At 33.7% G+C, this 16,887-nt stretch overlaps 1 protein-coding gene across 1 annotated transcript; it reads left to right on the top strand.

Moving 5' to 3' along the window:
* Positions 1-4,517: 4,517 nt before the first annotated feature.
* On the top strand, positions 4,518-5,525 carry LOC139901253 (uncharacterized). The gene is made up of 2 exons (XM_071883979.1): positions 4,518-4,580; positions 4,899-5,525. Exons 1-2 carry the CDS (start codon positions 4,518-4,520, stop codon positions 5,523-5,525), a joined length of 690 nt encoding a protein of 229 aa, XP_071740080.1.
* Positions 5,526-16,887: the final 11,362 nt, after the last annotated feature.

Raw genomic sequence — 16,887 nt, 5'->3', positions numbered from 1 at the left:
TTGCAACTCCATTTTAGAAGTACCTTTCAAGTAGCGCAAAAGCCACTTTATACCTTCCCAATGCTCTTTACCCAGATTCGACATAAACCGACTCACAACTCCCACTGCATAAGCTATGTCAGGTCTTGAACAAATCATTGCATACATAATACTACCCACTGCCGACGCGTACAGAATTTGAGCCATCTCCTCTTTGTCTACCTCCGTTGTAGGTGCTTGACTTTTCGTTGACTTTAAAGTACCGCCTAAAGGCATGGATCTTGCCTTTGAATCACCCATGTTGAACCGCTCTAACACTTTCTCGATATACTTGGTTTGAGATAAAGTTAAAGTACCTTCAACCCGATTCCTTTCAATACTCATTCCGAGTATCCGTTTAGCTGCCCCTAAGTCTTTCATCTCGAACGCGTGAGACGACTTTCTCTTCAACCTGTTGATCTCTGACATATCCGATACTGCAATCAACATGTCATCAACATAAAGTGACAATATAACATAGGAGGACTTGAATTTATTCAAGTAACAACAATGATCCGACTCGCTTCTTGTAAAGCCACTCTTTATCATAAATTTATCAAACTTCAAGTACCATTGTCGCGGTGCTTGTTTTAACCCATACAGACTCTCCTTCAATTTACAAACCCATCTCTCTTTACCAACTACCTCGAAGTCCTTTGGTTGCACCATATAAATCTCCTCTTTAAGATCCCCATGTAAAAATGCGGTCTTTACATCTAACTGTTCTAGATGTAAGTCATCAGCAGCAACAATACTCAAAACCAAGCGAATAGTAGTCATCTTCACAACCGGAGAAAAGATCTCATTATAATCAACTCCTTCCCTTTGTTGAAACCCCTTAACTACCAACCGAGCTTTGTACTGCTTTTTCCCGTTCAACTCATCTTTGACCCGAAAGACCCATTTACTGTGCAATGCTTTTTTTGTTGGAGGTAATTTCATTAAAGATCATGTCTTATTCTTGATAAGTGACCCCATCTCTTCTTTCATAGCAAGCTCCCACTGTATGGATTCTTTAGATTGTCTTGCTTCAAAATAACTCTCGGGTTCACCATTCTCGGTATAGAGCAAATAGTTTGCTGATGGAGAAAACCTAACATTAGGTTTGGGCGTTCTACTAGAGCGTCTCAGTGGTGGAGTAACGGGTGGTGGTGATCGAGTTAAGTCACCATCATCCCCACCAATAGAGCTCTCATCATTTTTGGAGCTAGAACCACTCTCCGAATTATCTCCATCACTTTGATCCTCACCGTCAATTGGCAATTCAATAGTTCCCGAACTCCCACTGGAACCTGTATTCACATCAACAAACTTATCAAGACCGGACTATGATTAGAATTAACCGTTACCTTGGTGCCATACAACGAGCTTTCATCAAAAGTAACATCTCTACTACAAATCACCTTCCTCGCCTCATTGTCCCAACACCTATAACCCATGTCATCCAACCCATACCCGATAAAAGTACACTTTCTTGATTTAGCTTCAAGTTTGTCTTTGTCAATGTCTTTGGTTTTCACATACACATTACAACCGAAAACCCTTAAGTGAGCCAAACTCACCTTTTTACCGGTCCACTCTTCCTCTGGAATTCGAAACTCTAACGGTGTTGAGGGTCCCCTGTTAATCAAATAAGCTGCCGTGTTCACGACATCTGCCCAAAACATCTTTGGTAAACCCGCATGTGACTGCATACTCCTAGCCCGCTCATTGAGCGTCCGATTCATGCATTCGGCAACCCCATTGTGCTGTGGTGTTTCCGGAACTCAACATACGAATACCATGTTCCGCACAATAGTCTTTAAATTCTTTGCTGCCGTATTCTCCTCCATTGTCAGATTTCAAGCACTTAACTTTCAAGTTAGTCTCGTTTTCAACAGCAGCTCTCCACACTTTAAAAGTAAAAAACACATCAGATTTAACTTTGAGAAAGTAAACCCATACCTTTCTTGTGGAGTCATCAATGAAGGTGACATAGTAGCAGGAACCACCATGCGACTCAACCGTTGTAGGTCCATAGACATCGAAATGAATAAGTTCAAGCTTCTCCTTCTTTGGTGCAATTCTCGATTTCCCGAATGATACCTTCTTTTGTTTCCCCATAGTACATGGCTCACAAAACTCGATATCCACCTTCTTCAAACCCGGAATCTTCCCATTAGAAACTTGCAATTTCATCCCCTTCTCACTCATATGCCCTAATCTTAGGTGCCATAGTGTAGAATCGGCCTCTACATTACTCGTCACATTAACCTCATCATCATCGAATACCTCGACCATGTATAAAGTTCCCCTTTTATGTCCCGAAGCCACGACTTGACCATCCTTTTGAACACGCCATTTGAAATCACCGAAGGTAGTATGATTACCTTCTTCATCCAATTGACCTATAGAGATAAGCTTCCTTTTCAAATTCGGAATATACCTCACATCTTTCAAAGTCCAATTGGAACCATTGGATGTCTTCAATACCTCTTATGTCTAAGCGTTTGTCATTCGCCAATCTCACCTTCCCCCGATACGCCTTAAAATTCTTCATCATCTCCTTAGCAGGATTAGCATGGAATAATGCACCCGAATCCATGATCCAAGCTTCAACCAAATTTTCAACACAACACACCAAAGCGTCATCCGTATCCTCAGAAGTGAAGTTCACCCTAGCTTTATCCACCTTTAGATTCTTACATTGAGTGCTAAAGTGACCATTTTGATTGCAATTCCAACAAACCGCAGATTCTCGGTTCTTAGAGTTAAACCTCTTTTTGAATTTCTTACCCTTCTTCGTACCCTTATCGTTCTTCCTGCCCCTGTCGGTATTCAAGAGCGACCCCGATGATTCTCCGGAATTCCTCCTACGAGTTTCTTCCCCTAGAATCAAAACATTGATCCCCTCAAGCTTGAGCTTAGTGGTTCCTGTGGAACTACTAACTGCAGTAACTGTACCCGACCAACTTTCAGGCAAAGACGAAAGCAAAATCAGTGCCTGAAGTTCATCATCAAACACAATCTCCACCGAGGTCAATCTTGTAATGAGATTGTTGAAATCATTGATATGATCTGCAACACACGCACCTTCTTTCATCTTTTGGTTGAACAATTGACGCGTGAGAAAAACCTTATTAGCGGCGTTAGGTTCTTCATACATGTTTGTAAGTGCCTTTAAACACCCAAACGTAGTCTTCTCGTTAATAACGTTGTATGCAACGTTTTTTGCCAGAGACATCCTAACCGCCCCTAAAGCTTGGTGATCTAGGAGATCCCAATCTTCTTGTTTAACGCTATCAGGCTTCTTCTCTTCAAGAGGTAAGTGTAATTTTTTCTGGTACAAATAGTCTTCTATTTGCATCTTCCAAAATCTAAAATCTTTCCCATCGAACCGATCAATCCAAAACTTTCCTTCGTCCGCCATCGCGCCCAATACGAACCTTGTGCTCTAGATACCAGTTGTTAGGAATTTATGGACCCAACAACGACCATCAATCGAAAGATTGTGATCCCACAAACAACAAACGGACATAATAACAACAAGAAAAGTAAACGACACAAGATATTACGTGGTTATATGCAATCGGTGTGATTGATTTAGTCCACGGCCAACTAGAGAGCTTTTTTTATTGATTTTTCGTGCTTAGGGTTACAGATTACAATAGGTATATTTATAGTGCTAATCAAAATTAGGAAACAAATCGAATAACTTGCTGGCTACGCACACTGTCGTGTTTCGCGACACTTTGTCGCGTTCCGCGACAAACTGCATCAGAACGTGACAAAGTGGTTCAGAACGCGACAACTTCTGACACCCACTTCTGCCACATTTGTCTCGTTTCAGTGCACTTTATCACTTTCTAGTCGTGTCGCGTTTTGCTACAAACATCACTCAAACCCGATACCAGAACTCGACAATTTCTTGTTTTGATCTTCTTTGGAACTATCCAACAGGTTTGCACTTATCCTTTTCGGTGGGTCGGATGGATGATCTTGGGCTCTAAACACAAATGGTAAAATCACTGTCAAACAACTCTCCTCTATTATATATGATGTTGTGAACAGGTCTGGCTTGTGTTTCCGGTCAAATTGCTATCAATTGTCCCAAAGAAGCTAAATGTTTTCATATGACGTCTCAACTCCGATAGGCTACCGACGAGAACTAATCTGGAAGGCCGAGGCATTAATTTAATTTCAAACCTTTTCCCTTTTTGTAATTCACTCGTAAAAGATCGTGACTTGTATTCATCATGTAAGTACATCATCCCGCTTCGGAGGAGTTTTTTTAGCTGGTGGAACATAGTATACCCATTAAACCATGGAGTGCAGAATCTCATCAGTGATTCTTTTTCAATTTGGGACACAATGAGCTAAAGGAGATCCATATTGCTACACGTTTCACCTTTTTGTGGCTAATATTAAATGGAGAAAAAATTAATCCATGAATGAGTTGAGCAGTGAAATTCTATCATAAATGAGGATGTAATAGCTAGTTCGAAGATACTCCCGCATCTATGAGTGTCAAAACGGGTACAACTGCCTTTGAGGATTGGCGTTCGAGTCACATAACCACTATAGTTTAGTTTAAAAGTTGTACTGTAAAGGTATATAGAAATTATTTTCTTTTCAATGTAAATAAATATATATGTTATACAATTTCATTGAAAAATTTTGCACTATTAGTCTATAAACTTCTGAAAAATTAAAATTGTCGCAACTTGTAACATCTGAAAGTTACTTGCAAACTCACAATTCTTGTATATAATGGGTAATGATTTTAGTTTCAAGCTACTCGAATATGATAATTTTTGTTATTAAGATTTACTCGGTCCAATCAATTTATTTTATGGTCTTTCAAGATGTGTTGAAGTTACCCGGTGCTAAACTCGATTCAGGTTCCTGTTATTTCTGAAAAATGCGATGAGTTACAGTGGCAACATACTGAAGGTATACTCCATCAATTTTCTGTGAGACAAGCTTATGAGGCAATTCGTCCAGCTGGTTCCATTGTCCCATGGTTTGAGGTGGTTTGGCATTCCAATAGCATTCCTAGACATTCATTTCTTCTTTGGCTTCTTATGAAACAAAAGCTAAAAACTCAGGACAACCTAAAGACATGGGAAATTAGACAAGGTCAGGTTCTTGAATGCCCCCTTTGTTTCGAATGTCAAGATTCCCATAGCCATCTTTTTTTTGGTTGTCGTTACTCGAGAGTAGTTTGGGAGTATGTCAAACAGTATGCGCATGGACTTAGAAGCCATGACTGGTCCAAGGTAGTCGATGACATTGCGGGTTCTAATGACAAGAATAGTGCAAATACTCTTGTGGCCAAGCTTTTGTTCGCAGCTGCGGTGTATTTTATTTGGATAGAAAGGAACTCCAGATTGTTCGATTCAAAAAAACGATCTGCTAAGGATTTATTTGGGGAGATTTATGCTTCAGTTCGTTTAAAGCTTTTTTCGGTTCGCTTCAAAGAGACTCGCAACATTAAGCTGTTTAAGATCGCTTGGATACTAGAGTGAAGTTTAGTCTGTTTTTTTTCTTCTTCTTTTGGTGGTTGTTTTGTGCCTGTCCTTTTGTAGGAATGGTTGTTTTGCTTGGCTTTGGGGCTTTCCTAAAGCAGCTGTGCCTCATGTTTTGTATCAATTTCTTTTATTTTTATTAATAAAAGTTCATCGGGGTAACCCTTTACCCAAAAAAAAAGATGTGTTGAAGTTTGATTTTAAAATTTATTTCTACATAGAAATATTAAGATGCCAACTGCTAAATCATCTTTGAATGTTACTCTGAATTTTTGCAAATGATAATACTAAAGAATTGATCTTTGGTATATTTTATATGAGGGTTAAAGATAGAATTTGCATTCCATTATATATATATATATATATATATATATATATATATATATATATATATATATATATATATATATATATATATATATATATATATATATATAAGGAGAGGATCCAGTGAGAACTTTTTTAGTGTGAGAACTCTAGGAACTCCAAAAAACACTGAAATTCGAGCAAAAAAAAAGTGGCGGGCGAGCAAAAAACAAGGAATCCGAGCAAAAAAAAACACGGGCGAGCAAAAAAAATTTTTTGTTCGAATTACGATAATGTAGAACACATAATTGTTCGAATTTCAATTTTTTTTTTCGAATTTCACGTGTTCTACAAATTTTTGTTCGAATTTGAAAAATGTAGAACACAAAATTGTTCGAATTTCACCATTTTTGTTCGAATTTCACTTTTTTGTTCGCCCGCCATTTTATTTTTGTTCGAATTTCACATTTTTTGTTCGCTCGCTCCTTTTTTTTTTCGAATTTCAATATATTTTGATGTTTTTTGGAGTTCTCAGGGTTCACACACACAAAAAAAGCTCTCATTTGATCCCTTTACTATATATATATATATATATATATATATATATATATATATATATAGGGAGAGGATCTAGTAAGAATTTTTTTAGTGTGAGAACTCTAGGAACTCCAAATACACTCCAAAATATACTGAAATTCGAGCAAAAAAAGTGGCGAGCGAGTAAAAAAAAGGAAATTCGAGCAAAATCAAAAACACGGACGAACAAAAACTTGATGGTCGAACAAATTTTTTTTTTGTTCGAATTACAAAAATGTAGAACACATTTTTGTTCGAATTTCTTTTTTTTGTTCGACTATCATGTGTTCTACATTTTTTTGTTCAAATTTCAAAAAATGTAGAACACATTGTTGTTCGACTTTCACAATTTTTGTTCGACTTTCAAGTTTTTACTCGACTTTCTCCATTTTTGCTCGACTTTCTCCATTTTTGCTCGAATTCCTAGTTTTTTGCTCGTCCGCCAATTTTTTTGCTCGAATTTCAGTGTATTTTGGTGTATTTTGGAGTTCTCGCCTTTTTTGGAGTTCTCGTTTGAACTTTTGACTATATATATATATATATATATATATATATATATATATATATATATATGGGCAGGATCAATGGGGAAGTAACCAATCGGGGGGAAGCAAAATTTTTTATTTTTTCGTTTTTTTTTTGAAAATTTTTTTCCGGCATCAAGATCACACGAAAATATGAACATTTAGAAGAAACACTTCGTGATGAATGTTATTATTTAGGCGGGAAAAAGATGGACAAAAATAACATTCAAGATAATATTGTTCGTGAAGAATATGAACGTTTTTTTTTCATGTTTTGTGAAGTAAAATTTAGCCCGATTTAGAGTTTAGGGTTTAGGGTTTAAGGTTTAGGGTTTAGGGTTTGGTGTTTTGGGTTTATTCCATAAACCCAAAACACCAAACCCTAAACCCTAAACTCTAAACCGTTCGTGTTAAAAACTCAATCTAAATCCTAAATCTAAACCCTAAATCTAAACCCTAAACCCTAAATTTCTAAACCCTAATATATAAACGCTAATATCTAAACCCTAATAGCTAAAACCTCAAAATACGCTCGAAAAATACGATAATTGTTATATATTACTTCTTCGAGCGTTTTTCTGCCAAAATAAAAACATTTATCACAAAGTGTCTCAACTAAATGTTCATATTTTCATCTCATCTATAATGTTCGTGAATAAAGTTTTTTCAAAAAACAAAAAAAAAAAGTTTTTGCTTCCCCCCTTTTCCCCCCGAATGGTTACTTCCCCTTGATCATACCACTATATATATATATATATATATATATATATATATATATATATATATATATATATATATATATATATATATATATATTGGTAATTGGCTTGACCTTTAATTAAACAATTCTAAAATACAAATGTGATATTATGGTTGTTGCTTTACGACCTTCAAAGGGGTAATCGTGTTGACTTGCCTTTTTATTTTATTATTAATTATTATATCTTTAATTATCAATATCATCATCATTCAACAACATCGTCTTAACCATGTAGGCTTGCCTGAGTGGCCACCGAGTTGTCCAATGAAGCACACCACCCGGATTCAATCCTTGGCTATGCCAAATTGTTCCAAAAGGGAGTGTGACTAGAGAGTGCGCATAATGCGCAATTCACCTGGTACCAGGTCTCGCGCTCGGGAGGCTTGATTACCCGAGGTTTTACCTTCTATGGGGAAGCCAATGTGCTCGTTCATAAGAGGGTTTTCTTGTTTACCCAAAAAAAACAACATCGTCTTAAAGAATCAAACATCGTAAACTATGAAAAAACTCATTGTCAAATTGTTATTTAATTAGATTAAGAAACCACACAAATATAAGAGTTAAGATAATTTCGTTATTTGAGATTGTTCAGCCAATTAGAGGAAGAAAAAGAAAAAGCACATTAAGAAAATATGACTAATATTTTATAATCTAAAATATTTCTGATGATATTTTTACAGTCATCATTTTATAAATCCACCTAATTTGTGGTGAATTACTAACAAATGTAATGGATTCTAACAAAAGATTTATGTTGAAAAACAAGTATATTGTCACGTTAAAATATGAAAGTATGTACAAGAAACAAGTGTAAAATAACTAAAAATTTGAAATACAAGAGTTTTTATTTATTATTGAATAAATCAATTAAATTAAATATTAAATATATGATAGGTAGGTTTTGTGAAATGAAAAAGAGGAAGGAGATGTCAATTTAAGTATCGTAGCGTATCTTGAAGTTGGGCCTATTGTTGGTACATGTTTAGACAATAAGGTTAAGAAGGTGGGCCCACTTATGGCTTTATGTGGACGGCAATTACTAATTGGTTTTCATTTCTAGTCGTCAAAGATATTTAACAATAGGAATAAATAGTTGAAGCCATTTTTAACAAAGAAACGAAACCATCTTTGCTAATTAATATTAAATTGATTTTTATACGTGTCATGACCATGCATATACTTTAACGATTAGATATTTGAATTCCTAAACGTAACTCTTAAAAACTATCCGTAAACATGCATTAAAAGTATGATTCATATGATTTAGTTTTTTCTACAAGTTTACTTTTCATTTATTATTCTGATTATATTTAGTTATTAATTTAGAAAGTTAAATGTTATTTATTTATCATTTAATCTATCACTTAATTTAAAAAATATGTTTATTAAAAGGCAAGGACAAAAAAAGCAACTTCACTAACACACTCATATTTTAACAACACTTAATACAAAATAAAAGTAGCATCCTTATAGTCTTTTAGTACGATGGTTATTTAAATATGCAATAATTTCATACGTGTTAAGTAGAGCTACAAGAGTCAAGTTTAAATAAATAATATTAATTTTTCCACTACATAAGCTCAAAAGGAAGGAGTATAATAATTAAGAAAATACCGACCAAAAGTTTCTTGTGAAATTGGTTATAACATTAGTCATCAAGTATGAACAATATCATAATCATCATATCATAATTCAATAATTAAATATATAATATAAATATACTTTGTGAATGTTGGAGTTCTTCACGTCACCCTCTCTTTAAGACATCTCTTTTTCAAGTCTACTTGACAATTTTTACAAGGGTGTTTATTTAATTATTACTTTATTATATAATGTTTGTATTATTATTAAGTGTATATATATATATATATATATATATATATATATATATATATATATATATATATATATATATATATATATATATATATATATCACTACTAGAAATACCATTTTTTGTGGCGATTAAAATCGCCGCATTAAATGGGGTTTCTCGCCGCAAATGATTTTTGGCGGCGACCACTCGCCGCTTATAAGGTCGTCACCGTAAGTGCGCCGTCTAAAATCTTTTGCGTCGTTTTTTTGCGGCGGACAAAAATGAGGCCCAATATTTAATAAGAAAAAAGAAAAGAAAATATATATTCTTTTTTGCGGCGACTTATTTGCGGCGATTAGATGGCACCAAACGTTCCCGGCAAAATCTTACAAGCAAGTGTCAGTTCTTGCGGCGAGTATTTGCGGCGAGGTGTCCCTTCTTTTGCTGCTATTTTTTGCGACGACTGTCGCCGCAAAAGGTACCTGATGGTTTCAACAGAATTGTGCTGTATTTACAGCATCCGGCCAGATTTTCTGGGCGTTTTTCCGAAACCTGTTTCATACAATTTAATAGCACCTATAACAAAGTATATAACTCCAAAACAACAATAAACACGAACAACAATATATAAAGAACAATAAACGTTTACGAAAGTGAACAATTATACGAATTACAAATATTAAAGTTTTAACTTTTTAAAGTTCTAAAGTATCAATATTGTTCCATCCATGCGTTATCCTCATAATTTTCTCCGATATCATCATCTTACGTACCATCTCCCGGACCATCATCCGAATCATCCGACGGTTCGTCTCTCAAAGTAAATTCCGGTTCTTTTCCTTTACCGCCCTTTGTTTTTTTCTTCTTTTTCTTGGGCTCTCCGCTCCTGGGCTCTCCGCTCCTGGGCTCTCCGCTTGTACTTCCCGATCCCGAGAACATCTTTTTTATGTAACTTTTCACCGAATCTTTAATGGCATCTTTCATGGATTTTTGAAAACTCTTTTGTTAAATCGGACTTCACTTCCGGAATCAAACTTTGTTTTAGCTCGGCTTTCATTTTCTCACGTTCCAATTGCCACTTTGAATTAAATTCATCCTCGGTGTAAAAACGTCGACTTGAAGTTGAACTTGAGCTATCAACGGACCTGCGGGACCCAGAAATGCGTGGACCGATACCACGCTCCCATCCGGGGCGTGACCCCAATACCTTGTTCATGATTTGTAGTTCGGTCATCGGGTTTTCTGCACCAACTTGCTCATTTAGAAGTTCAACCATTTCATCCTACATATTTAAAACACGAGAATAATCCAAGTTATAATACGAACACTTTTAGTATGTTTTGACTTATATAAAAAATTAACGTTCTAGTGAATTATAAGGTATTTACTTACATAATTTTCTTCTGTGTTGCCACGAAATTTACCATCTTTATCAATGTTGTTCCGTTTATACGCTTTAATTAAACTTTCAAGCTCATTTGTCTCCAAGTTACACTGTACGGTATATAATATTAATAAGTAGCTAATAACAATATATGTATATATATATATATATATATATATATATATATATATATATATATATATATATATATATATATATATATATTGTCATAACCCGACCTTAACCATAAGGACGAATACAATAACATATGATTTCATCGTGAGGTATTGACCTCTATATGCGACATTTTTCAAAAACTGCATTCGTTTTTACAATACAAACCATAGCTTTTATTACAAATACAAGGTTTAAACAACTTAATAATGATTATCGTTTAGCGATAATCTTAGACTTACAAACTTTACATGTGATAATAACAATACGACCTCCAACATATTTTACATTACAAATCCTCCGATATGCAGTTTTATTTTTGACACAAATATGCATACTCAAGATCTTGCTTAAATTCAACATGTTGCAGCGGAAGCTTTTAGTTATCACCTGAGAATAAACATGCTTAAAACGTCAACATAAAGTTGGTGAGATATAGGTTTAATGCCGGCAGCGTCATAAATATAGACCACAAGATTTCATATATAAACGTTTTAATAAAAATATTCTAAGTTGTTGAGCACTTGATGTAAAGACCCGTCCTAATCCATCCGGACAAAGTCCATATCGATTATAAACGATTCACAACAGTTGATTACATCGCGAGGTACTTGACCTCTATATGATACATTTTACAAACATTGCATTCATTTTTGAAAAGACAATCTTTCATTACATCAAAAGTTGACGGCAGGCATACCATTTCATAATATATCTAACTATAATTGACTTAATAATAATCTTGATGAACGCGATGACTCGAATGCAACGTCTTTTGAAATATGTCATGAATGACTCCAAGTAATATCTCTAAAATGAGCAAATGCACAGCGGAAGATTTCTTTCATACCTGAGAATAAACATGCTTTCAAGTGTCAACCAAAAGGTTGGTGAGTTCATTAGTTTAACATAATTAATCATTTCCAACATTTTAATAGACCACAAGATTTCCATATTCAGTTCTCATAAATGTACGTCCCATGCATAGAGACAAAATATCATTCATATGGATTGAACATCTGGTAATCGACATTCACAAGATGTATATAAGAATATCCCCATCATTCCGGGATCCTCCTTCGGACATGATATAATTTCGAAGTACTAAAGCATCCGGTACTTTGGATGGGGCTTGTTGAGCCCGATAGATCTATCTTTAGAGTTCGCGTCAATTAGGGTTTCTGTTCCCTAATTCTTAGATTACCAGACTATATAAAAAGGGGCATATTCAGTTTCGATCATTCAACCATATAATGTCATTTTGATTACTTGTGTCTATTTCGTAAAACAGTTATAAAAGTTGCGCATGTATTCTCAGTCCCAAAAATGTAAAGAGTAAAAAGGGGATCAAAGGAACTCACCTAATGTATTTTGTAGTAAAAATACATATGACTATATTGAACAATGCAGGGTTGGCCTCGGATTCACGAACCTATTTCAGTTATATATATTAAAACATATAATTAACATGTAATAATAATCAAATCAGTTTATATATATATATATATTATTCATTTAGTTTAGTCATATATTTGTTATTTTAAAAGTTATATATATTTATTTTGTATTTTAATATTTATACTTATAGTTATATTAATAATAAAGATAATATTACAAAAATAAATAAAAAGTCATATGTTAACAAATATAATAATAATATTTGTGATAATAATAATGTTAATGACATTAATAATAATAATTATAATACTTTTTCTAATAATAATAATAATAATAATAATAATAATAATAATAATAATAATAATAATAATAATAATAATAATAATAATAATAAAGTGTACAACCTTTGAAGAAGTAAGCTTAAAAAGAAATGCCATTGCCCGAACTTGAACCCAAGACCTCTCGAAAAAGTACACCCACGCTCAACCATTGAACTGCCAACAATTTCTGTTTTAATTTACACCCTTAATTCTTTTATCTTATGAATTCGGCCCAACAGATTAAACTTTACACGGCCCAACAGATTATGTCATATCTCGGCCCAAAATAAATATAGCGGCCCAAGGAAACTTGTAGCCCAACCAAAAAAAATAACTCGGCTCAACTTAATATCTATGTGTTCTCATTTCTAACAGTACCGGAAACAGAAGAAACTAGCGGGTCCCATAGTTAAAATTTAAAATAAAACATGTACCCATCTTGTTTCCAACTGCCACAGCATTATCATACCATCTTATTTTTTTTTTTTATTCATCACAAAATCAAGGTCCCGCATCATTTGTTTCAATCATATAAGTCGCTAATTTTGGCCCCTCAAATAAATAAAAGCACTCCACCAAATTAAAGAAGTGACAATCATGTCGGTCACCTTTAGTTTTTCTTTTGTATTGAAATATTGAGGTGAGCCATAAACTTAGAAGAACTAAACCGACACATTGTTTTTCAATCTCAATATTCATATATTAAATTGTAATGTTTTGTTTATCATCATAATAGTTGTTGTAGCAGGAAAGAAAACGGAAATAATTGTAGCTAGGAGTAAATGGTTATTGGATTTTTCGATTGAAGCTAACGGATGTAGATAATTCTTTGTTCAATCATAACTGCAGCAGTAAAAAGAATAAGTATGATTATGGCAATGGTTGGAACAGAAAGCATTAACAAAACGATGGGGTTTGATTGAGACAGCAACAGAAACCAGTTTTTGTAGCAATAGCAGTATGTAGGTGGTGATGATTTAAGCGAGTTTTAGTGATGGTGGTTGTATAAAGGTGGAGGATGGTGATCAAGGCGATGGACATGGTGGTGGTTGTTATGTCGTCGTCGCAGCCAAGATAATTTAGCAGGAAGGAATAATTGATGATAGTGAATGTGTTGGTTGATCGAAAAAAAAAATGAGAAGGGTGATGGTTGATGTTGTGTTTAAACCAAAACAGAAATCAAAGAAGATTAGCAGCGAGCTATATGAAATAATAAGGTGGTGAATGTGATGGTGGATTATAAATCTGTATATATCGTGTATGTGTGTGTCGAGTATCAATACGATATATATATGTATATTATGGATATACATAGAAAATAAGTGGTTGATTGGTGAGGTTTATTGATTGTGATGACGGTTGTCCGGTGGTCTAGAGGTGGTCATGGGTGTTGATTGTATCAGAAATGTAAACGGATCGAATAGTGGATGTTGTAATTATGATTATGGTTTGATGGTGACGTTGGTTTGTTGAGTCTACTTCTTTGCCATTCGCCGGCTCATATACATAAGGTATGCTTATAAAGATCAAGAGATGTTTTGGGTTTATCAAGGTTGGCATGGTGGCGTTTGATGCTTCTACAAAACAGAAAGAATTAAGAAAATGTAAAAGAAAGTGATGTTCAACGTTGATGGAAGGGAGACTGTGAGTTATCGGGTGAACCAGAAATAGATGGAGTTAGGAAGTGGGATGATGGATTATTTCATATCTCTCCATATATATCCTAATGTGTGAGAGTGATTAAAACAGAAAGTCATTAATCGAATATACGCATTCATACACAGGTTAAACAAAACAAAACATAAACAGTATATATATCCAATCAACTTTTCAAATGTAAAAATTATATATTTTAATAACGTGTGATTTGAAATAGAAAGCAGCCTAAGATTTAGATTTTTCCTGCCGACACTTTTCACGACCAGAAATATCGTACTCCGTTGTTAAATCAGTGGCGGGTAAAAGTGTTCAAAAAATTCCATATTTTTAAATTAACTATATTTATTTATTTTGGTTATTATGGTATAAAATTCGGTCATTAACTATTAAAGAAAAAATTACATTAATTATTCACTCCCACCCCCAAGTAAAATATAAAAAAATGTTAAAACTTAACAATAGTTCCTAAATACATTTTTAATAAACCTAAAATTTATAGAACACATTTTCGTATCATCGTTTATTTTAAAATTACATATGTTTGAATTTAACTTGCTTAATATCAATCGGAACATCAGATGAGTATTACAATCATTTAATATTTATTTTTAATATACTTTATATATATATATATATATATATATATATATATATATATATATATATATATATATATATATATATATATATATATATATATTCAGGTTTTATTATATAATTAAATACATTAAATATATGTTTTCAAATAAATAAATTTAATATTTAATCTTTTATATTTACAATTAATATTCATGCACATATATAAATACATACTTAAATATATATGAATCTATTTACAAATAGTTATTCGTGAATCATTGGGAACAGTCGAAGGTCAATTGAACATATAAACATAGTTTCAAAATTTTCGAGACTCAACATTACAGACTTTGCTTATCGTATCGAAATCATATGAAGATTAAGTTTAAATTTGGTCAAAAATTTCCGGGTCGTCACAGTACCTACCCGTTAAAGAAATTTCGTCCCGAAATTTGAGTGGGATGGTCATGGATGACAATAAGTATGTTTTCATGACACATACAAGCTGAAAATGAGAGTTTTATCATTAGTGAGTAATATGGATAAAATGATTCAATTACTCGAAGAGTATGAATGAAGCTATCACAAAAAATTTGAGATAGAGATTTAACTTTTGACGTAGTCACTGTTGAATTCCGGAATTCAAGGGATTTAAAAGGAAATCTTGGAAATCTATAAGATCTGATTCTTCGGCGAATAAGGAAATTAAGATCTTTCTAATTAAATACGGTGATCTGCTTCGATTACTCTGCCTGATATTTCCATTATAAATTAAACTCTTCTGTTCCATTATTCTCACCATTCCTATACTTTCCTTCTTGTTTCATACATCCAAAAGATTCTGAAAATGTTTAATCCAGTTCTGATCCTTGTCCTCATCCTTACTATCACAACAATCATTCTCCTTTTCCAACTTCCACCAGAGGAATCTGCTTTCTTCTACTTCGCCCTTGGGATTATAATGTTTTTAATTTTCCCGTGTATTTATGTTGCTATAAACATTGATATATACGGTTTGTAATTTATGTGTTGCTATCGGGATTTATATTCTCCCTTAAATTTCAAAGCTCTATGCTTTTGTTTTCTCTTCCCGACTTCAAGTCAAGCGAATAATGGTCCAGAATTTGTAGATATAGAGTTTCGAATGATTATAATGTTTTAAGCAGGAAGGAACGTGATAGCACGATTTGATTTTCAAATTTATCAACTTCACGGAAGATAGAACCATCAAGAATACATTTTCTTGATTTGTTCAGGAGTTGAGTAGAATGAAAGAGTTATGTAGCATGGCACATGATGACGTTATGATCCGTGAATCATCACGTCCCATTAGTAACTCAGCATGACTTACTGTAATATAATCACGTTGATCAAGTGTCATTATATTATACTAACTCATGCATCAGTTCCCAACACTACTTCAAAAACATTCATAATTTAAACTCGAATTTTTAAAGAAATTTAGAAATTAAAGTAGTTTCCTTTATGATGTAATATAGATAGCATGAAGAGACGATTAATTTCGGACGAGAATATTTATGAAAATATCTTCAGAAATATCGAAGATATTTATGATGATATTTTGGAATTTCTAAGTTCGAAAGTTGATGAAGAAAAAATTTTTTTTCGCAAGATTTTAACATGATCTCGGAGAAAGATATTCATTGAAGATTTCATCGGATCCAGAATTACCTGGATCCTTTGAATATAGGGTTTGGTCCTTGTATTTGTCCTTGGTCTCCTTCATGGTTAGCTCAATCTGTTTTTCAGTACCAAATTTTCTATCGAGCGTTCCTAACACCCCTTTCTTTATCATCAAACTTTTGGCCGTTTAGAACATCTACCATTTTTCTGTTTCCTCTGCAT

This window comes from Rutidosis leptorrhynchoides, chromosome 3 (assembly GCF_046630445.1).
Source record: "Rutidosis leptorrhynchoides isolate AG116_Rl617_1_P2 chromosome 3, CSIRO_AGI_Rlap_v1, whole genome shotgun sequence".
Lineage (NCBI taxonomy): Eukaryota > Viridiplantae > Streptophyta > Magnoliopsida > Asterales > Asteraceae > Rutidosis > Rutidosis leptorrhynchoides.
Note: the sequence above shows the minus strand (reverse complement) of the source record. Positions and strands in the feature narration are given on the sequence as shown.